At 37.8% G+C, this 23,826-nt stretch overlaps 1 protein-coding gene across 1 annotated transcript in view; it reads right to left on the reverse strand.

Annotated features, from left to right (window-relative positions):
- LOC131219294 (probable mitochondrial-processing peptidase subunit beta, mitochondrial) overlaps nucleotides 1-23,826 on the reverse strand; it is a 42,039-nt gene continuing 18,213 nt past the window's right edge. The window contains exons 2-9 of the mRNA XM_058214360.1: nucleotides 23,382-23,546; nucleotides 23,059-23,196; nucleotides 22,794-22,945; nucleotides 19,114-19,222; nucleotides 18,180-18,278; nucleotides 13,266-13,331; nucleotides 13,025-13,132; nucleotides 1-311 (exon numbers count right to left, since the gene is read on the reverse strand). Coding sequence (XP_058070343.1) covers nucleotides 225-311; nucleotides 13,025-13,132; nucleotides 13,266-13,331; nucleotides 18,180-18,278; nucleotides 19,114-19,222; nucleotides 22,794-22,945; nucleotides 23,059-23,196; nucleotides 23,382-23,546 — 924 coding nt within the window. The 3' untranslated portion in view covers nucleotides 1-224. The remainder of the gene's footprint in view (nucleotides 312-13,024; nucleotides 13,133-13,265; nucleotides 13,332-18,179; nucleotides 18,279-19,113; nucleotides 19,223-22,793; nucleotides 22,946-23,058; nucleotides 23,197-23,381; nucleotides 23,547-23,826) is intronic.

Below are 23,826 nucleotides of genomic sequence, written 5' to 3' on the forward strand. Positions count from 1 at the left end.
TGGCAAAAACACAGCCTGTCCATGCTTTTCTGCAAACTGATTATTTGACTGAAACAGGGACGTCACAGAATACAGAACAAGAATAAAATTAAAAAGAAAAGGGAGGGCCAAAAAGGCCAGCCATCAATGGCTTTTCACGGAAGAAATGATGTTTTCAAAGCTAAAAAGGGTGATCTTGAGATGATTTGAAATAAACGATGAATGTGACCAAAAAAAAAAAAAATCTAATAGCGGAGCCAGTATGTCCGGCGTCTGAACCAGTTGTAGTCAGGGAGACTTTGGATTGGTCCCATGGCAGCTATCGCAACATCCTGCAAACAACCAATGCAAATTAAAGGTCAAGAAAAGCACAACAGTGAGGAAATCTCAATTTTTCCATTTAGAATATGAGAATCACAAATGGCTCTGTTCACCACCTCTGAGAGTTACAAACAGCTCTTTTATATCCATGGAAATTTTATTAGAAAGAAGAGAGTCCTTTGAGCCCATGCAGCTCAACACGGCACATGTGGAGCATCAGGCCGTGCATCATGCGGGCTGTATTCTGATTACCTTGCCTAAGATTCATGCAGGTTAACTCGTCAGCTGGCCACATGTGTACAGAAGCAATGGATGCTCAAGCAGACATAGCCAAATGTCCATATTGAACATACTCATGTGGTGCAAATGATGAATGGACCAACCTGGTTTTTTGGAACAGATCCTATGAGGTCCAACTGATACACAACTTGGACACCCCACACATGGGTTAACAAGCGCCCAAGAAAAGCAGGTAGAACAGAGGAACCAGAAAGGCACATGCATTTTTTTCTCAGTAGGAAAACATGGTCCAAATGGTTAGGGACCTTGCACAAGCTACAAAGGACCTGGCATTTTGCCAAACAAGAGCCTGTATAAAAGTTCAAAGAACATAGATGGAACCCCTTTTTTTCTGAATGGTAACACTGGCCCAATTCACATCAAACTTGAAGAAAAATCAACAAACCATGCTCATCACAGTGAGTGTAATCATAGTGGTCTTTTGAGAGAAGAAATTTGGGGAACTTGATATTGAAAACCCATAACAAAGAAATCATTTTTGTTAGTCAACAAAATAGAACTCTGTTTTTCCAATGTTATTATACATTCAAATAGGTACAAAAAACACAAAGTAGTCAAAGATTCTTATCTCTTTCCTTTGTTTACTTCTTAAGCTAAATATCTTGAAAGACACTTAAATTAGTCTTTTTCTTACGTTTTTCCTTCTTATAGACATTGTTTTAATTCTTGAAGATGATGAATCCAAGTATCAAGATGTGACTTGGTACATTTTCTCAAAAGTAGTACATCATCATCATCATCTACGCCTTATCCAACCTCATTCAGGTTGGCTACATGAATCCCATTCCACCCTTCCACTCTATCAAGGGCCATAACTTCAGTTAGATCGTATGTCACCAAATATTTTCTTACTACCTCCACCCATATCTTTAAGGGCCTTCCCCTTGCCCTCTTAGAGCCTTCAACTTATACCCACACTTTTTGGTATCTGTTGCACATGACCAAACCATCAAGTCTACTTTCCCTCATTTTATTACCTATTGGTGTTGCTCCTAAACTCCCCTGAATGTCAAACCATCAAGTCTACTTTCCCTCATCTTATTACCTGTTGGTGTTACTCGGAAGCTCCCCCGAATGCCTACATTTCTGATTCTATCCCTCCTCTTCTTGCCACTCATACATCTCAATATCCTCATTTCAGCTACATCATCCTATGCACATGTTGTTCCACAGGCACCCAACATTCTGTCCCATAAAGCATGACTGGTCTTATAGTTATCCTATAAATTTTCCCTTTCAATCTGAGTGGTCCACAACGATCACGTAAAACTCTAGAGGCACGTCTCCATTTCTTCCACCCAAACTTAAATTCTATGGGCAACATCCTTCTCAATCTCTCATGACCTATTGACCCAACAAATCGGAAGCTGTCATTTGGGAAACTTCTTGGTCAGCAATCTTAACTAATTCCTCTTTTTTTCACTCTTATTGTTATTAAAATGTCATTCCATATACTTTGTTTTAGTCTGACTAATTTTAATCATTTAGATTCTAAAACACCCCTCCATAAATCTAGCTTTGTGTTTACACTCTACCTGGTCCAATCAATCAAAACTATGTCATCTGAAAACAACATACAACATGGGACCTCCTCCTGCAAATGCCTCATTAACTCATCCATAACCATTGCAAGTATAGGCTCAATGCCGAGCCCTGTTTCAAGCCTACAATGATTGGGAACTCACTTGTCTCTTCACTAGTGATCCTTACAAGTATATGATGATAACCACCACCTTAAATGTGACATTTGTGGAAAGAGTTATTGAGAAAGCGTGTTTTGAATGAAACATCACCTCTTCCGAACAAAGAAGAATGTTGTGGCATGTTCCCAAGTTAAGTGACGGAGTGGCCAAAAAGTAAACGACGTAGATGAGATGAGTAATAAAGCAAATAGGACTATGAATGAGTTTGTGGAAAGGGGGTGTGGAGAAAATGGAAAGCTTGCAACACTAAATAGAATTTGGAGAAGGGAAAATAGGGAAAATGTATGTCTCTACATTATTGGGTTCCTCTACGCCAATGCTCTACCACTTAACCTTTTGAAAAACTCTTCTTTACATCAAATGATGGAAATGGTGGCGACCCGACCAGGTTTGAAGCCTCCTAGTAATCATGAGGTGAGGAATAACTTTTTAAAGAATGAAGTTGAAAACGCTGAGAAGTCAATCAAAATGAATGAGAAAAAAAGTGGGCCAAAATATGGTTGTTCTATTATGTAAAGGGTAGACAAGAATCATTAGGTCTACTAATAACTTCTTAGTTACTAGTCATAGTAAAAAAAATGTTACTTTGCAAGGTGACTGGAACTATTTCTATTAAAACTGTTGGTGGACCATGATGATCTCACAGGTGGACCTTGATGGTCTCACGTATGGTCTCTCATCATTATTGGGCTAAAATATGTTTTCCAATAGAGATTGGCCCCATGGACCTTGCATATGCAATATCTTAAGTATGCAGGGTTAGTTTGTGACGCAGGACAGCCCTAATTATGATGCATGCTCATGGAGATAATTAAACAGCGGAAATAAAAGGAATAAATGATCTAAAATTCTAACAGTAATCATCATAACTGAGAAAATCATAAAGGAAACATGCAATGGATCGGGCCATCACTACAACCATGGGTTATGGAATTCAATTACTACTTAGGTTGGGTCCGGCGAGGGATGAGACCTCCCGATCTTACATGGTCACACCCAATCGATCAATGAAGATCACTAGTCTGAAGAACCAAGTAGTTTCTCGGATTAGGGATTTGAGAATTTGGTGATTTAGGGTTTAGATCGGTTCTCAAGATTTTGATCGAAGAAGGATTAGCCAAAACTGAAAAATAAAAGGAAGAAAATTATTACCTTGAAGAAGTTGGAGGGGCACAAGAAGAAATTAGAAGAAGAAGATCAAGGGGAGAGAAGAAGCACCATTAGAGAGAAGAGAGGAAGGAGGCAACCAAAGGGTTTGCTTTTCATTAATCAATAGTTGAAATTCGAGTTTAGGGCTTTACCCCACTGAAATAAGCAAATAAAGACATAAAATTACTAAAATACCCCTAGGATAAGCAAATAAAGATATAAAATTACTAAAAGACCCCTAACTAAGTCAAAAACGCGCAAATAACATAAGTATGGGAGAGTTTGGGCGCTCGGTCTTCTTTCTCCAATCTTTTTTCACATGTGTCTTCCCTAAGTGGGGTCTTCTATATGTCCAATCACATGTGAAAGGTTTTCAGCTCCTCAATAGTCGCCTATCCACAAGGACGGCACTTGTGGTTGGCGCTTTCTTCGTTGGTACACCTTGAATGCACTTGTGTCCGCATCAGTTTGGTACTTTGCCTTCCATTCTCTCCGTCTCTCCTCTTGGTTTTTCTCATATTTTCTTTCTGTTTTTATTATTATTATTATTATTTAAAGGTAACACTACGAGGAATTGAACCCTGGATCACTCACACACTATGTTGTCTCTACCAGCTCATCTAACATGCAAGAGACCATATCTTCTCCCTTCATCTATCTCTATTCTACTTAAGAACATGATATCAGAGCGAGAATGATCCGGTACCTTGGTTCTTTTCCTCTCTTTCACTTTCCTACTTTTTTCTTCTTTTATTTCTCTAATGCGAAACCCTAAATTGTTTGGGGGCTAATTTACACAAATCCTTTTTTTCTCTTTATTCAACCACAAAATGGTGCACTGTCTAATCGTATTTGGTGAATGTACTTGAGGCCAACTTATGCAAACAACTAAGCATGATGGTTAAAAGTGGGCCATCGTGCTGCAGCCAGATTTGAAAACAAATGCACGTGTTGAAGTTGTCTATTGTCAGATTTGAAGATTAAGTATACATCTGGAAAATCTTTCAAAAAATAAAATAAGAAGTATACGTTGGGAAGTTGTCAATGAATGGGAACCTCTTTTTTTGTATTTGTTATTAATCGATGGTGGTGATTGTGGATATATGTTCCCTTAAAGCAAGTGTTGGGTAAGTCTTAAGTTCAAGTTTTTCCCGGCGTGTTTGATTTCTTCACTCCTCTAAATATGGATGTCAAGAATGATGCGAAGAGTAAATCTCGTCTCTATTTGAGTTGATAAATCTTCAAATTATATCGACCAAACTTAACAGGACGCATTATTTACAATGCGTAACATTAGTATAAGTATTTCTTATGGAAAAAATAAAATAAAAAAATGAAGTATTTGAATTCTCCCAAGCCTACAAAAAGTTCGATGGACCATGAAGATTAGGTACCAGAAGAAGTGTGGAATAGCATGGAACCTCCTATTAGTGCAAAAGTCATCATTTTCAAGACAGCAAAAGAAGTGTGGAAATTTTTGAAAGAAATGTATTTAGGTGGAGAAGAATTTAACTCGTATATATGAGTTGCTTCATAATATCTTTACACTTTGACAAGGAAATAAAGCTGTCAGGAATATTTTTTGATGTTGCCAGGTATTTGGGAAGAATTAAATGTATATCAACAACTGTTGACTAATTATTAGACGGTAAAGAAAAAAATTTCTTATCGGAAAATTCCTCCTAGTCTCCGTCTTGAGTTCCAGTCTTTGCAAGCTCAAATTCTTAGATGTAGTAAAATTCCATCTGCCACGGAGGAGTTTGTCCGTATTCAACATGCAATCATTATAAATACACAAGAGTTCATCTACATTTCATCGCCCAGCATTTGTTTCTTCATCTGGTAGGGGAGATCAAGTCATGGTGGTCATGGTCGTGACGGACAAGGTAGGAATACTTGGGCCAAGATTGTGGTCATGGTAATCGGTAGTACTCTCATTGTAGTCTTACTAACCGCATTGCCGATACATGTTAGGATTTCACTAGTAGGCCAGCTTGGGCAAATCAGGTTAGCTCTTCTGATGACAGTTCTGAGCGTTGTCTTATCTCCAAGCCCATCTCAGCACATTTCAAATCAAGTACTGTATATAATATTGTTACATTGTTCAAGGATGAGTATACAAATTACTAAAAATCGCTCCACACATGCATCATCCTCAACTACTACTTTTTCTTAATCAACTATGAAATGTTTTGCTTCCTCTAAAAGTGTCCCTTGAGTTATGGTACTACAACCCGTGGGTCTAGGTTGGGTACTACTTGTCCTACCCCATCACTACCCGTGGGTCTAGGTTGGGTACTACTTGTCCTACCCCATCACTTCCATTGTCATTCAGTGCTATATTTTTTTAAATTTCCTTTTAGTCTATTATCAATATTAGCGGATGCATTCCTGACTCCGCCTCCTCCATGTTATCATATTGGCACGGGTTTAAATTGGGGAAGAACAAAAGCCATATCGGGAGAATGGCGATCCTCGCCATCTGGTGGGCTGTTTGGAAGGAGAGGAATGACCGATGCTTCAACAACATTCAATCGTCGGCTCAAGCAGTGGGATCTTTTGCCAAAAAACTTCTTATCGAATGGGTGGTTAACGTGCCTGGTCTCAAGGATTGTAATCTTTTGTTTCTAGGCCTGTAACCTTGGTTCTGCTATCTCAGCAGACCTCTTTTGTTCTCTCTTTTTCTTTTAATATCAATCGTTACTTCTTTAAAAAAAAATAAAATAATAATAATAATAATAAAATCCTTACATTGTTCTGTTACACTTTATTCTTCCTACTGTTAATTTCAGGATCAAAGATGGGGATGATAATTAGTAGAGGACACGAAACAAATGATCTTTATTACCTCAAAAGTTGAATAACTGGAGCTGCATTGTGGACAGATATCTTACCCCATCAGTGGCATTACAAACTTGGTCACCCTTCTTTAAATATTTAAAGAGTTGTTCCATCATTGCCTTTTGCGTCTAAATTTAGAGTGTAAAACTTGTAAGTTAAACAAGCATCATAGAATTTCGTTTCCACCTCGTGTGGACAAAGTGATAGTCATTATCTTTAGTACATTTTAATGTTAGGGTCTAGTTTGTATAATTAGTTTATTTTGTTTAAGTACTTTATTATCTTTGTGGACAATTATTCTCGCATGACATAGTTCTACTAAATGAAAGATTGTTCGGAAGTGTTTTCTCGTTTTAAGGAATTTCTTATGGAAGTGCAAACACAATTAAATACTAAGGTCTATATTTTACATTCAAATAAAGTTAATTCATTCTCTCGTCTCATGGCATTATTCATTAAACCCCGTATGCACACACACCACAACAAAATGGTGTAACTGAACATAAGAATTAACATGTACTTGAGGTTGCCAGGGTATATTGTTGAATATAAAAAGTTCCTAAAATATTTTTAAGTGATGCAGTTTTAACTGTATGCTATCTAATAAATCAGATGCCTCCATCTGTTTTAGATGGTAAATCACTTTTTTCCTATTTTATGTCCTGGTAGTCCCATATTTTCCATTCATACTAAAGTGCTCAGTTGTATCTCATACATCAATTAGACCATGTTCTTAACAAGTTTGAACCAAAGGCCATTAAATGTGTCTTTCTTAGATACTCACGTACCCAACGAGGATACAAATATTATAATCCAATCTCTAGTAATGTTATGTATTGGTTGATGTCACATTCTTTGAGCATCCTTCATATTTCTCTCGGGCTGGAAAGTTCTTGCAACTTAGAGAAATTTCTACTACTCTTCCTGTTGTGCTCAATACACCTTCAGTGAGTGGGATGCCTATACAATGTTTAGATTCACCTTTGGAGGTACTCTCTAGGCGTTCCAAGCATGCAAATGAAGTTCATACAATCATGTCTCTCACCAATCCTCTTGCTTTGTTAGAAGATCATCGTCCTCTTGAATCTTCACCTTTGTTGTCTAATGAATGCGATTTGCCCATCGCTCTTTGAGGTATAAGTTCTTGCACTCAACATCCTATTTCTCAATTTATTTATTTTTTGTTGTTGGTTTATCTCCTTTCAAAATTTTCTTTGTCCTTGTCATCCGTGTCTATTCCTCATTTTGTTTAGGAAGTTCTCAATAATGATAGATGGAAAAAGCTATGGAAGAAGAGTGCACTCTATTGAATCAGAATTGGACATTAGCTGAATTATCTGTTGGAAACGTGGGGTTCGATGTAGATGGGTGTATACAATGAAGTACAACCAAGATGGATCAGTTGATCGGATAAAAGCTCGATTGGTTGCAAAATAGTACTCCAAAACTCTAGGAATCGATTATTAAGGAGAGATTCTCTTGTAGCAAAGCTTAACTCTGTGTGATTATTGTTTCCATTACCACATATTTATATTGGCCCTCATACTAGTACTTTATGAGGATCTTACTGAAGAGGTTTATACGGAGCAACTACTACGCTTTGTTGCTCATGGGGAGTCAAACAAAGTGTGTTGCCTTAACAAGTCAATTTATGACTTAAAACAATATCCAACAACTTCGTTTGACAAATTTAGTAAAGTGGTTTAATATTGGATGAAGCATAGTCAGGCTAACCACTCCATCTTCATAAGGAGTAGTAGTGAGGCAGGCAACATTGTGTTAGTTGTGTATATAATATAGGTATTGACAAGTTGAAGAAATTTATACAGTAGCACCTCCATATAAAGGACTTCAAACACCTTCAATACTTCTTGGGTATTGAGGTAGCAAGATCTAAGGCAGGCACTAATTTGTCCTAACGAAAATATTAAATGGACTTATTGACCGAAACAAGTCTTCTGGAAGCCAAGCCCGTTGAAACTCCTATGGATCCAAATCAAAAGATTAAAAATTGGTTGATGATTCAGGAAAATATAATCAACTTATTGGGAAGCTAATCTACTGAATAATAACTCGACCCAATATCACTTCTCCGGTGTGGTTGTTTAGTTTATGATAGTGTTGATCCGATTTGGATCAAGTATAGATTTACATCGGAGATCGCTTTCATTACCATTCACAAAACATTCCCATCACATTGCTACATCCGAGAAAGAAACAAGAGCACACAATCAAAAAGCTATCATTATCTAAGTTCTTGTTACATTTCAAGTTATGACATACCACAGACCCTTAATTACATTCCTAGGGAAAACACTTGATTAAACTTACAAATCACAAGGAACTAAAATAGTCCAAATGCACAGGGAGTCGATGAAACTTTATCAAGTGAAGTCCTTGGGCTACGGGCAAAAGGACTTGCTTGATACAGGCTACAAAACCAATAAAAAAGAGAGCCCGGCAACAATCCACAAGGCGAAGATTTACATGGTTCAACAATTTGCCTACTCCATGGAGTTGCCATGCTAAGCTTTCACTACAATAAAGATAATCTAGAGTACAAGTATGATTCTCCAAAAATTGGTTTTAAAGCGATAAACTTCAGCTTTGTGGCCTCATCACATGATGAGATAACATAAATACCATTCTTAACACCTAGCTTTGAGGATATTTTAAGATAGTATCATAATCAAATAGCATCATAGTGCGTGTGGAGTACAGTGATGCATATGGGTTAGTATTGATACCATTCTTAACACCTAGCTTTAAGGGTCTCTTAAGATAGGCATCATAGTGCATGTGGAGTACATTGTGATGCATATGGGTTAGTATTGATGCATCACACTACGTGACCAGAACCATTCATCGTATTTCATCAGTTATGTAGACTGCATTTCATCCAACATTCTCACTACGTGGTGCATTTGTTTAGCCCATAGCCCACCTGAGCAAGCACATGAGCCATTGAACTATCGTGCAGCCTACTAAATGATGTTACATTTGAATAGATCTCATCTCATTTAAATGGTCTCCAGCCCATCCAAATGACTTGAGGTTCATCTTAAATGGCTCAAGGCCCATCTCAAATAGCTTAACGCCCATCTCATATGCTGATGGCCCTCGGCCCATGTGATTAGCCCGTGGCCTATCTGTTTGGCCCTCGGCCCTTTTGGTTGGCCCTCAGCCATTCCATTTGCATATGATTCATTCCACTAGCTTATAGCGTATTTAATTAGTTTATATGCTAACGACTTATTTAGCTTAATTGTTGTATAGATTGATCTCTCTAATAAATTAGATTTATACACATGATTGTTTATACACAAAGCTACTCATTAGCTAAGCTAGTTCTCTCCTTAAGCTTAAAAGCTCATATATAGTCAACTAGCATACATAACCAAATAACTATACCTAGCTAAGTAGCTTACGTAGCCACGTAGTTATACCTAGCCATGAAGTTATACCTAGCTAAAAAGTTCTTTCACTACCTAAATAGCTCTTTACTTGATGTTATAGCTATCTACGTGACCATGATATCATCAGTCTTGATTAATGCTATCTTTATATGTACCAATGCCCTTCATATACATCAATGCATTCCATAAGCACTAATGCTAACTCATATGCATCACAATGCACTCCACATACACTATGGCACCACTTACTTGATCATGATACTATCTCAAAAGACCCTCAAAGCCAAGTGCTAAAAGGATATTTTATATTATCTCACCATATGTGAGGCCACAAAGCTCCAGTTTATAGCTTTAAAGCTGATTTGTGAAGAATCATACTTTTACTCAATATTATTTTCATTATAGTGGAAGCTCAACATGGCTAAATCGTGAAGTAAGCAAAATTGTCGAACCATGTAAAATTGTCTTGTAGATTTGCTACTTGGCTCTCTTCTTTATTGGTCTTGTAGCCCATATCAGACAAGTCCTTTCGCCCACAACACAAAGACTTTACTTGATACCATCTCATCGACCCCTTGTGCATTTAGGCCATTTCAATTCCTTGTTATTGGTAAGCTTATTTCAGTTATTTATTAATGTTAAGTGCCCCGCACTTGTTTATTTATAGGCTCATGCCTCTTTTTACATTTTATCTTAGAATCAAGAGTTATTCCCCATGAATGTAATTAAAGGTATGCGATATGTCACAACCTGGAATGTAACAAGAACTCAACTAATGATAGGCTTTTTATTGTGTGCACTATTGTCTCTTTCGGGAATATGGCAATATGATGAGGATGTCTTATGAATGTCTTGTGAATGGTAATGAAAGTAATCTCCAATGTAAATCTATACTTGTCCAAAATCGTACCAATAGCAAGCTTCCCGTGCTCCTCATATGGAAGTTGTGCTTTGAATTCTCAGGTACTAAAGCGAGTTCCCAGTCATGGTATTCTCTATAAGTTTAATGGTCATCTTCAAGCGGAAGGGTATTTTGATGTATACTAGCCTGCTTCTCCGTCTGACAGGCGGTCTACTACAAGTTGTACCTTCCTAGGGGTAATATGGTTACATGGAGAAATAAGAAAAGTGGGCTAGCTTGTTTAAGTGTTGAGGCAGAATATAGGACAATGGCTCATTCTACATCTGAATTTGTTTGGTTAATGACGTTAATGTTCAAGTTGGGGTTTATGATTGATATTCCCATGAAATTATACTATGATAATCAAGTTGCCTCTCATATTGCCAACAATCTTGTTTATCACGAGAGAACTAAGCAAATTGCAGTTGATTGTAACTTCATCAGAGAGAGTTGCAAAAAAGAAAATTTGCATGTCGTCAAGTCTCAAAATTAATTGATAGATGTGTTCACAAAGGCTCTTGGTCACACTCATTTGGACCATCTCCTTGTCCAGCAAGGCATTCATGATATATATGCTCCAGCTTGAGGAGGTGTTGGTGGACCATGATGGTCTCACACATGGTCTCTCATCATTATTGGGCTAAAATATGTGTTTGGAATGAAGTTTGGGCCCATGGGCTTTGCTTATCTAATATCTTAAGTATGAAGGGGTAGTTCTGTACTTTTGCTTTTATATGAAAGCCCGGATAATATTTAAAAGAGGCTAGGGGCATGTAAGGCTTATTGCTGGCATTCTTTCTTCTCTAGCTTTCTTTCATCTCTTCTTTCTTCTTTCTCTATTCTACATAAGAACAAAAACAAAGGTGGATGGCTCCAACCAATGGTCTCAGCAGAAATAAACATTGATCTTTGCTCAATGGAAATCCCGGGACCAGTTGGTGTTGGAGGTATAACTCAAGATAATTCTGTGACATGTATTAAAGCTTGCTCATGTTCAGCTGGAAACTGTGATTCCAATAACTTTGTCCGAGTCCTATCATGGTTGAGAGTAAATCCTCCAATGTGCTTCATGGGTTTCCCCTAGAGTCTACCATGGAGGCTTGCTGATATCATGTGTGGGATTTGAATTTGGTTCATGTGACTCCCAAGTTTGTATTTCATATGTGAGGCATAAGGAGAATTTGGCTGCAGAAGCAATTGGCCTTCTCATTGTTAGGATTTTTTATCACATTCTGTGTTTCAGTGCTCCACGGTAATGCAAGCATTTAGTTGTAGCATTTCTTTTAAGTCTTTCTTTTAGAAAGCAATTTCTTCTTATTGATTTAACAAAAAAAAAAAAAAAGAGAGGTTACTCAAGAGTTCCTAACTTCTCAGACAAAAATGCCGCTTGAGTCCAATAAGAAATGCTTGAGGGCATCTTAAGTTTTTGAGTACTCTAGTGGATGACGATTGATTATTGGATCTGCTGTTGTAGCCCAGAATACTACTGTTGTTGCTCCTGCATCTGTTTCTGCTTTCACTGTCACCACAGATATTCCTAAATCCTAAGCATATTTTGGAGGGAAAGCTTTTGTTCAATTGGGTTAAGGGAAAGAAAAGGAGGTAAAAGCTTGATAGGGAACAGGAGGATCGGATGGAGAAGGGTATTACAGTCTCGACAAGATTGCCAAAATTTTCCAGTGGAAGGTGTGTGTGACAATTGCTATTAGCCACTGCTGTCCAAATCGAAACCTCAAAGCTGATTTTCTTCCTTCTCTCCTTTGATATCACTCGATTTGATGCAGGACAATTAACTACTTGCTCTAAAAGCTCGAACCAATAGAACATGGCGAATCAATCCCTTTATCTTATAGCCTAGGCCCCACATTGCATGGGTTAAGACCTCGGCCGAACCCTCCTCGTGGGCCCCAAATCACATAGGTACCGCCTCATAAAACCCACCTGCCTCACACGGATGGGGCCCGCCTCACGCGAGCCACCCACCCCGAGTGTGCCCCTGCATCCCACAGGCAACCCCACTCAAGCCCAGTGTGAAAATGCCCCTGCATTAGAATTTCAATTACATTTCTCATCATTCCAGTCAGTTTATGGCAGCCTACAAAATCCCTAGTTTATAGGGATGTTGACACAAAATTCAACAGGAATGAAGATTTGGCGGCAAAGGATATGGGAAGGATTAGAAAAAATAAAAAACTGAAATGAATATAAATGTCGTTCCTCGAAATAGAGACATCAGAAATCATTTTGGTGCTTTTTCAAATTTTCAGGGGCATTTTTGTCTGGATATCTTTGTTAACAATTGGACAAATTGGCTTCTTGGTTGAAGTTAAGAAGGATCAGTTCATGTATAAGTATGTGGCTCAGCCTCATGTCTAACAGTAATATTCAGTTTGCTGAGATAGATTCATCCTTACTCTGTCAAATATAAACCGGTTTGCAACACGCTTGACAGTGCTTGCATCAACTGCATCAATCCTTGCAAAGAGCTCAGCAAACGGTATTCTGCGACCATATGTAAGCAGCTGCAAGGAAAAAAGACTGTTTAGTGACGGGAAAGAAAGAAAGAAAAAAAAAAAACCAGTTTTTTAGCGTATAGATGGGCTTGTGTTGCTTGGGTGGGAAATGAATTTGCTCTCCCAAGAAAGATAATTTCACCTGGCGACCAATATCCTCAGCAACAGGACTGGTTCCATCAATATGAAGTTGCAGAGAAGATTTCAGCTGCAAAACAGCATCTTAATCAGCCAAAGCTGTATTGATTTACACGGACTCGAAAAGATATTCTTCTTTTGCTTGGTCTGAAAGAAAGACTAAACTAAAAGAAAAAAGTAATTAATTTCATCCCAATTGCAGAAAATAAATTAGATGGCAATTTGATGAGGGTGGATAATGAAAGGGGGAAAAAGAAATCACTGGGGCCTTTCTTGGGTTTATGACAATGTCATCAAGACATCATATTCAATTCATGCATGCAACCAAAGACCTTTGATTTTTGGAAAGAGAAAAGGAAGTATCAGCAGCATGTTTTGGGGAAGACCAAAGACCTTCCGTTGACCAACACGACACATTCACAAAAACCATACACAAAGGAACCACATTTTATACACTAGCAGCTTTTTTTTTTTTTTTTTTTTTTTTGAGAAATACACTAGCAGTTAATTCATCTATAACAGGAGGAAAAAAAAAAAAAAAAAACCTTTGGGGCTTAGTGCCAAACCCATATGAAGACCCGCTACACTGGGAACTCAACGATCTCACCACAAGACTATCCCGCGCTTATAACAAACACCCTCATGTCTTTAATGATGCCGATATGACCTCCTAAGACCGCTTTCCTCATCATCCACAACATAACCACCCTAGGAAGTCCATCAGACTTCAAAAAAAAAAAAACAGGCCACCCTAGGTACTCTTAGCATATGTTTTCTCTATATCCATAAAACCATTTGTAGAATCTTCTTCTCTACACTTTTCCTTCAATCATCTAATTAGGAAAAGTAGCCTCCATTAGCAATCTCAAAGGCAATGAAACAAAAGTGATTTTTCTATATTCTTGTTTCTTGTCTTAGTCTTTGGTCCACCACCCTATCCCAAAGCTTCACGGTGTGACTCGCAAGTTTGATCCAGCTATTTTTGGTGCAACTTTGTGCATCTCATTAGTTCTTATGCATGGGTATCTAGATGCTTCTTCTCTACTAATTTGGTGTCTTTCCCCCTCTTTTTTTCTTTTCTTTCTTTTTATTTTTCTTTTTCTTTTTTTTCTTTTTTTTTTTTTTTTTTGTAATTTTCTTAACCAAATTATGTTGAGAAGGCTAGTCAACCAAACTAATCTGATTTCATTAAGTGTATTTCCATCCTTAGGTCTATCATCTATCCTGATAACCTTTACTTCCTGCATCCATGGTGAGGCTACTTTTACTTCCCATACTTCAATTATACAATAATACACATACCCTCCCACCAACCATGGTCCAAGGCTCTGGTTTCCTCCTAGTTCTATCGTTGGTGCCCACTTCTCCATCCGAAAAGCTCTAAAAGTAGTATCTACGTCTCCCCCTAATCTCACTCTCTTTCAAGACCCATGACCTCACCCTTGATGCCCCTAGGCTCTAATAGTAGTATCTACATGGTTCATATCTCTATCTATTCTCCTTCTCCATTTTTCTATCTATAGATCTCTTTCCTATCCATTGTTAAAGTAATCATACAATTCTTCAAATATTTTAAAATTGGCCTCATCGCTTCTTTTTTTTTTTGGAAACGAAAGGCCTCATTGCTTTTTTCTTCCTTTTTATCATTTTTATATGCTTAGAAGCTTTTCATATGCTTAGAAGCTTCTAATATTTCTACCCCCATACACACAAAAAAAAAAAAAAAACACAAATGAACACGTGTCTCCTTTTGAAGCATTGCCATCTCACCATTCCCTTTCCTCCAACCACATTATCATAAGACCCACCTACATTCAGTACAGCAGAGAAGATGGACCTCCAAGCTCCATCATACGCACCCTGTTGCAAAGCATGGCTGCCGGACTCCCCCTCCGACCTCCCGTGCCTTCCCAAGTCCTCCCCAACAAAGAGAAATAGCTCTATAATCCTCCCTCTTGACTTCATCACCACCTTCCTCTCCTCGATCACCATGGCAACCGTATCCACGGCCCTCAGCCCTTTCTTCGATCATACGCGAACTCGAACCACTCCTATCTCCTCCCCATTCTCTGTTGAAGGGTCAATGATACGACCTCCCCCAGGAAGAACGCAACCACAATTAAGAAGTCGTAGAACCAGAATTCCAATGGCACCCCCCAAATCAGATACCACCCCTCTACTCTTCAGAACATTGAGTATTCCTCCCATCTCTAGAACTGGATAATAGGGCCAACACGGTGCAAAGCTCCTGCCATGAACAGAATATTAGCATTCACCGCCGAGCATAAATATATCCAAACCTTATTAAAACCGATCAGTTTAATCGAATACATCTCAGGAGATAGTCTACAATATTCGTCCAACCAAACCATAATCTTGGAGATAGTCGCATCATGTTTCACAAAAGCAATGACGGAGCATTATAACCACTCCCAGGACTTTAATCACTACCTTCCTCTCCCCAATCCCTCCTTGTTTTCACAGATTCCCCCTCTTTTCTTTCCTTCATATTATCCTGCTCTTCCAATTCCTTGGAGTATCCTTTCTAGAGACAACATCCCAAAACAAGATGGGGTTCTGGCATGGTTCAGAATATAGGTATTGTATTGGCCGATACAACCATATTGTATTCGTATCGGCCAGATACGATACCCGCTATGGGTCTGTATCAGCCTATTAAAAAAAATTGGTGTCATGTCAGCCTGTACCAGCTGTATCAACACGAATATTTTATAGTCATATCGGTTTCAACCGATACGGCTAAAAAAGACTCTTCGTTTTCATTGTTTTTCTTTATTCATTTTTCTCCTCTTTTTAATTTCTTTGTAGAGAGGGATTGTTTTAAAGGCATTTCCAACTAAATCTAGATTAAATTCGAAGATCGAAACTTTTTTTTGCGTCAAATCGAATAATCGAAGCTCCCGAGTCTGGTTTTACAAAAAAAAAAAAAGAAAAAAAAAAAAAAAGAGGAAGAAGAAGAAGAAGAAGTTGTTTCAATCTAGATTCTCATCCGAACAGCAATACAAATTATTTTGATCAGATCTTAGTTGATTTTATCCTGATTTGGGGTGTTTTCCTTTTTCATTTTTTTTTAATTTACGAGGTTATTTTCTAAAAGTTTTAGAAAAAAGTTTTTTAAATTAATTTTTTTTACTGATTTTTGTTATGATGCTTGTGGAGTTTTTGAAGAGTCAGTAATGGGGTGTTTCTAAAAATTTCAGGAAAAGTTTAAATTAGTTTTCTTTTTTTGATTCTTGTTATGACGCTTAACGAGTATTATAGGACTATGGATCTACTGATTTATTGAAGATTTAGGGCTTTTCTTTTTTCTATAAAAATAAAAATAAAAATTTAATTAGTTTTTTTTTATTCTTGGTAATAATGTTTATAAATCTATATTAGTTGATAGACAATCATATTAACAATATATTATATCGATTTCTAACATATATCAACAATCTATAAAAAATAAAAAGACTGACAACATTCTTACCAAAGAATGGTCACACACACACACACACACACACACACACACACACACACACACGCACGCGTTCTTCAACATCTCATTTTTTATTTTATTTTTTTTTAAATCTGGATGCTTCACCACACAGATGGCCCAATACAGCCCCGATTCCCAGAAGATGATCAGAACCCAATCCCCCCACCTTAGGATCTTTCCTTCACCACACAGAACCATTCCTTCACCCACTCTCATAGGACTTGAATCCCATTAAAGGAAAAATGTGGATACCTTTCGTAATTTTTTTTAATTTTAACTGATTTTCGCAAGAGCGGCGATTATCAGGAAAAAAATCCAAAATATAATTGAATATGGATGCTTCAAACAGATGAAGGATGCTTACATGTATAACACCATGCAATAGATTAGGGATTTTAACCCCACTTTATATTTTTTGTAAATTTGTAATTTCAATTGATTTTCACATGAACAGTGATTATTAGGTGAAACCCTAAAAAATTATTTATTTTTGTTTAATATTGAATGTAGATGCTTCGAACAGATGTTGGATGCTTACGTGTAGAACACAATGCCATAGATTAGGGATTTTAACCCCATTTTATATATTTTTTTAGAATTTTTTAAATTTCAACTGATTTTCACACGAACAATTACAGAGGTAAAAAGCCCAAAAAAAAATAATTTATATCCTGTTTATTATTGAATGTGGATGCTTCAAACAAATATAAGATGCTTACACGTACAACATCATACCAAAGATTAGGAATTTTAACCCCATTTTATAATCTTTTATAAAAAATTTAAAATAAAAATAAATAAATAAATAAATCAGCTGATTTTTTTACATGAACAATGACTGTGAGGGGGGAAAACTCTAAAAAAAAAATGTTTAATATTCAATATGGATGCTTCAAACAGATGTAGAATGCTTACATGTACAAGAGAGAAACTAAATGGTCAAACCACCGTCTGAAGTCCAAAAGTCAAACGCTGATGGTAATTCAACAAACAAGCCGAGAGCCTCCAAGAGTCAGTGAAATCTTGGAAGATGAAGGTGCCATCATATTAGTTTTATAAGGAACAACAAGCATTGGATACTACAAAAGCAAAATTCGACAAACACCATCAAGTGGCGTTCTTCATCCAAGATGGAACCTTGGAGTATAACTATCATTGTTAATTAGACTATAGCTTCCAAATTGTATTTCACCATACTTTAAGGGATGTAAATGAGATTGCCAACAACCACCACCCTCATTGGCACATCCTATCCACTATCTTGATGGACAATTGCTCTTTTTCACTTTTAGATAAAATTCTGCTTATTATCAAAAATACGAAAAGAAAAGAAAAACAAACTATGATGTGTTAAGACAGAATGAAAAAAAAAAAAGCAAATAAACAATGTTATGGTAAACACCATCAATGAAGTACCTGATTGCGAGCACGAGCAACATCAGCTTCTGAAACCCGGTAGGACAACTTGCTTATCTCGTACATGATTGCATAGGACAAATCATCCAAGCAATCTGGCTGATTAACAGATAAAGATGAAAAGGAAAAAAAAAAAATAATAATTAAATTTAAATGACAATTAAAAGCTTCATTGGGTACATACTTTTAAGGAGGATGCTAACAGGGAAAACACAACATGAATTTATTACGTAATAGCTGTCCATCCAAATTACAATTTCCCTCATGCTAAGGAAGAAACACAAACACAAAACTGTAAGCAGAGTTATTCAAAGTTCCAGTTGTTCGGCTGTTAAATACAGTTGAAAAGATACGTGGAGTATAAAATATTTCCTGTCAGGAATGAAAGGTGATTGATTATCATGGCAAACCCTTCTTATCTAGGCCCATATGCCCATAGGTCAAGAAAGGTCAGTCATATCCTAATATCATGAGACTGTAACGGAAAAAAAGAAAAAACAACAACAATAAGGAAAAAGGCATGTGTTAGGAAAAGAAGCAAACAAGAAATGCACTGCCTTGAATGTGGCGGGCAAAAAATAATTTGGTGTATTCCTGTTACCAGAAGTTTGTTCTAGTACTTTTTGAACAAGTGAAGCTCCAATGCATAATAGATTTACAAAATCGCAATGATTTTCACAAGCTGCAACAAGGGACTCGTTTAATACAAAGCTGAACCATGGTGATCAAAACATAATCAAAGAGTCAAAGACTAGAAAGAAAATGGGGTTTAAAGTTTAAATATAGATCGCTGCCCACAAGCATTCAGATATTTAAAATAAACCATTGGCAGTTGAAATGTCTTTTGGATGTAAAATAAGGAAATCACCGGTTGATACTAGACCAAAAATAGTATCAGCAATTAAATTGTGAGCTTAAATAATATTGATCTAACCTTAGCAATAGCATAGACACCAAACAAGCCAGTGTCTGTATAGTTGGTATTAAAAGCCATCATGCTCTCAGCTATTTCATTAATCCCAACCCTCTGAGCAAGCTCTGATCTGTACATAGAATAAGAAAAGCAATTAGAGTACGCATATAAAATAAATTGATCATAGTCTGAGATAACGTAACCATGCAAGAGGACAAAAATACATGATCTGGTATCTGTATGCTTGTATGGATACACCATAAAAGTTTTAGTGATACAGCTCAACGGCTTATGACAGCCCATGCACTAGGCCAACAGTGGCCCCAGCAGAGCATATGAGTGATGAAGGGCCACTGCCTATTTACAGTATATGATGCAGTCCATGTAATTAGATTCCATTTAGAGTTTTTTAATATCAAAACAGCTGAGATTAGAATAAAAAGAAGGCTAATATCTAATAGGTGGAGGCCCACCAAAGGTATGTGTTTGCTTGGTTAGTGGGTAGAAATAAAGTGCTCACAATAGACAAATAGTGTAAGAAGAATATGGTTTTACCAAATGTTTGTCTTCTATGTTATCAAGATGAAGAATCGGTTAATCATCTCTTTATCCAATGCCTATATGCAAGAAAAATTTTGGGAATGCTTCTTTCTATTGTTCGGTGTTCAATGGGTTTTGCCGGGCTCCATTGCCTAAATGCAAGAAAATTTTGGGAATGCTTCTTTCTATTGTTAGGTGTTCAATGGATGCTATGGTCCCTCCCTCCCTTGGGAAAATATGTCTTCTTTCAATTAGATTTCATTCAACTCCTCTTCTCAAGGCTCTTTTAGTGACTCCCTCCCTCTAGACTAAGGAGCTTTCTTGAGGGAAAATATGTCATCATCGTTTCCTGCGTGTAGTTTAGCTTGTTTATTGGTGATCTTTCATTGCAAAATATTCCCATCATTTGGTGACCTTTTGCTGCAAATTTTGATATTTAGGTCATTCTTGCAATAAGATATCATTTTATCCTAGTTGTGTCACTCCAACTCCTCTTCTCAAGGCTCTTTTAGCGGCTGCCTCCTTCCCAGCTAACAGACTGTCAGGCCTAGTTTGTTTCATACTCTGCATATTATATTTCACTCCCACGTCCAAAAATTCAAGCCCATATTTTGCAGAAGAAAAAGACGGCCATTTGCCAGCTACAACTCTCCCATTTAAACCTTCAATGGCATCTTTGACTTCCTTCGTGATAAGTCAAAAACCAACATTACCTAAATCATCAAACCTCCTTGTGTTTTGTTCCAATCCCATGATCCAGATTATGGGTTAGTTTAGCAACCCACAATTATGGTTTACATTCTTATCATTGAATAAGTTGTAATCTAAAATTTATATTTAGAATGAAGAGATTTGTTATATGATTTAATTAATATGGGGCATATATAGGACAATACTATGCATTAAGGATTTAAAATAATAACATCCATCGCCTTCATGTACAAGTGACTACCAATTTCAGATATATAACTACATTACATGTACTTGGTAGTATCTAGTATGGGTTGGAGCAACCCATGTGATCCTATCCCCAGCATAGCTTAGCATGTGCCAGAGGAAGTGGCATACAGGTACCTGTTCCCGTATCACATACTGGAGCAACCAACAATCCAGGGAACCTTGATCAAAACCCAAAACAGTAGAGGATGACTGGCATCTGGGAACAACCATGTCGATGACCCTCCCAAAATTACTGGAACAAACTAAATAAACAAATAAAAAGCTCCACCTTACTCCAATCCTCCGGGAAATCAAACACTGAGAACAAAGCCTGAAAGGCATTTAGCAATCCCTTAAGGTCCTGCTTCGTCCCTCTTCCTACTTCCAGTTGCACGCCTTAATACTCTCTTTTTTCGATAATTAACGGTGGTTTCATTAAATACAAGAAGCAAAAAAACTAAAAGCAAGAAAAACAAAAAGAAAAGAAAAGCGCAGCAAAGACCTAGCAAAAGGGAGTGACCCTCTCATCATTGCTTCCTGAAGGGGGAGACAACTCATTATTAAAACAATAATGGAGACAAAGAAGAGTGCCCAAAACAATGGATGGGGAACCAAGGTAAAACAAAATCCCAGCAACTATGCCCTCCTTAAGAAGCTCTACTCCACACTAGAAACCAAAGTTCTCCAATATCTGTGAGATCTTGTCTCAGGAAGTGGAGGAACTCCAGAATAAACAAAACCCAGCTCACCAAGAATGCCTCTATATTACTATTGACAGACTCGATGGACAGAACTTCACTGTCAAAGAATCTCCTATTTCCTTTTTGAACGTCAAATGCCCCACATCATCGCATAAGGAAGCATTCTCCAAGGAATTAGTCATTTGCCCCACATACCAAAAGGAAGTTTTCTCCTTGCATCTATGCTTCTCAGTGCCCCATTGCTCATCTGTCTAAACGACTTTTTTTTTCTCTATATATTATTGGTGGATTTCGAGGGACTTTGCAGAAGGTTCGACTGTATTTTGAGTTTATCCAGGTTTTAACTATATTGTGGGTTCTGTCAATTCACAATCATTCTCAGAATGCTTTCATTAATATCAAGGGCCTTACTGCAAGCTATGCATGAGGTCATTGAGGAGGCCTGTTCTGCTGGTGCTATTTCCATTTTATTTCAGGAAATCAAGAATCTGGCTGCTGGGCTAAACATTTTAATATGGGGGGCATTTTCACACCAGGCTCAAGTGGGGTGGCCTGTGGGATGCGGGGGCACACTTGAGGTGGGTGGCCCGCATAACCCATGGATTTGGAGCCCGTGGAGGCGGAGCCCATGGATTTGGGGACAATGAGGGGGCGGAACCCATGGATTTGGGGCCCATGAGGAGGGTTCAGCCAAGGACCTAACCCATGGATTTGAGGCCTAGGCTATGAGATAAAGGGATTAATTCGCCATGCTCTAACAATTCGAGCTTTTAGAGCAACTGGTTAATTGTCCTGCATCACATTTCTTTGCCCAGTCAGTCAAGGCAGCTTTGTATGACCTGATCCCTTCCTTGGACTCCATATTAAGGTGTTCCAAAACGAAACGGTGGCCGTAACGGCCACCACCGTTACCCTTTTTTATTTTTTTTGAAAAAACTGTTACAGGACCGTTATGGGACCATTACAGCCTGTTTTTTCTGTAACGGCCGTCACGGCCGTTTCGACCCTGTAACACATAACGGTTATGACTGTTACCGTTACATAACGCCCGTTACGGACGTTACGTAACCGATTTTGAATACCATGCTCCATATTGTGGGTTCCGTCAATTCATGATCATTTTCAGCATGCTAATATCAATACCAAGGGCCTTACCTGTTACATGAGGTCATTGGGGGGGCCTGTTCCGCTGGTGCTATTTTCATTTATTTTGGGAAATCAGGACTCTGGCTGCTGGTTTCAACATTTCTTTGCCCAGTCAGCCAGGGCAGCTTTGGATGACCTGGTCCCTTCCTTTACTTGGGGGATTCCATTCACTCTCCTTCTAATGAAACTCCAGTTATATAGTTATATTTCTCCAAAAAAAAAAAACAATATTGTTAGTTTGCTTTAATTATTTCCTTCTCCGTTTTTTGTTCTACTTTGTGGGCTTTGTTACGCTTGGGATTAGCAGCCATTAGAAGCCTGATTTGAATAGAAGCCCCCTAATTTGGACAAATTGGGCTTTACCAAAAAACTCACCCCATGTGCTTTCCGCCACCTGCATTCTTGTTCCAAGAACCCAGCATTGATTGCATGACCATCAAAGCAATTGAATCTGGATCTCTCCAAGACGCTCCACTGAATGCAACCGCAAATTGTGCAAGTGGAACATCATCGTCAATCATCCGGACCTGAATTGCCACAAAAGAACCAGATAAAGGGGAATACATTACAGTGTTTGTATTCTCACAGAGAAACAGAAAGATCTTGATGCATGAGGCATTAAAAAATAGAATATTCACACCTCAGAACCAGTGAAAACAGATGGCTCCTTCGCAACCAGCTCAGAGGCTGTAGTAGCATCACTTGACAGCTTGGTAAAAAGCTTCTTCACTTGCTCAACTATATCCTCGTGCTTAACTGCACCAGCAGCAGCAATTACCTGAAAACACAATAAAAGGTCCCAAGAGAACGCCATTCAAGATGACTTCTAAAGCTGCAACTCATCTAAGCTAGTGCTGTACAAGATTAAATTGCAAATATAGAACCAGCATTAAACAATCAATAGATTAACAAAAAGACTAAAGAGAAGCACATTATCAACTCTAGACATGTAAAGCGCCCTACCATTCTGGGAGCTGTATAGTGAGTAGAAATGTAGTTCTGAAGATGTGCTTTGGTAATCGTCTTGATATTCTGGGCTGGTCCCAGAATGGTCCTACCTAAAGGAGTGTACTGGAAGGCAGTTGCATGCAAATGGTCAAAAATAACTTCTTCAGCTTGCGCCTCCACCTACAAGCCAGAGCATGTGTCACTGTCTTATGACTTTATACAGTGCAATTTCAAATCATAACTTGAGAACAAAATGAGAAGAACTAAGCCATTTGATATCTCCAAAACAAAATAAGCAAATTTTCAAGTACATAAGAACACAATCTAGAAGTGACAAACATCAAAGGTGATTGCTGTTTTTTGTCTTATAGAAAAATAGAGACACAATTTTACACAATTCATACAGCAGTGACAGAGACTAAATAGATAACACATTCTAATATCATCTATATGGGAAGAT

Source organism: Magnolia sinica, chromosome 11, assembly GCF_029962835.1.
Source record: "Magnolia sinica isolate HGM2019 chromosome 11, MsV1, whole genome shotgun sequence".
Lineage (NCBI taxonomy): Eukaryota > Viridiplantae > Streptophyta > Magnoliopsida > Magnoliales > Magnoliaceae > Magnolia > Magnolia sinica.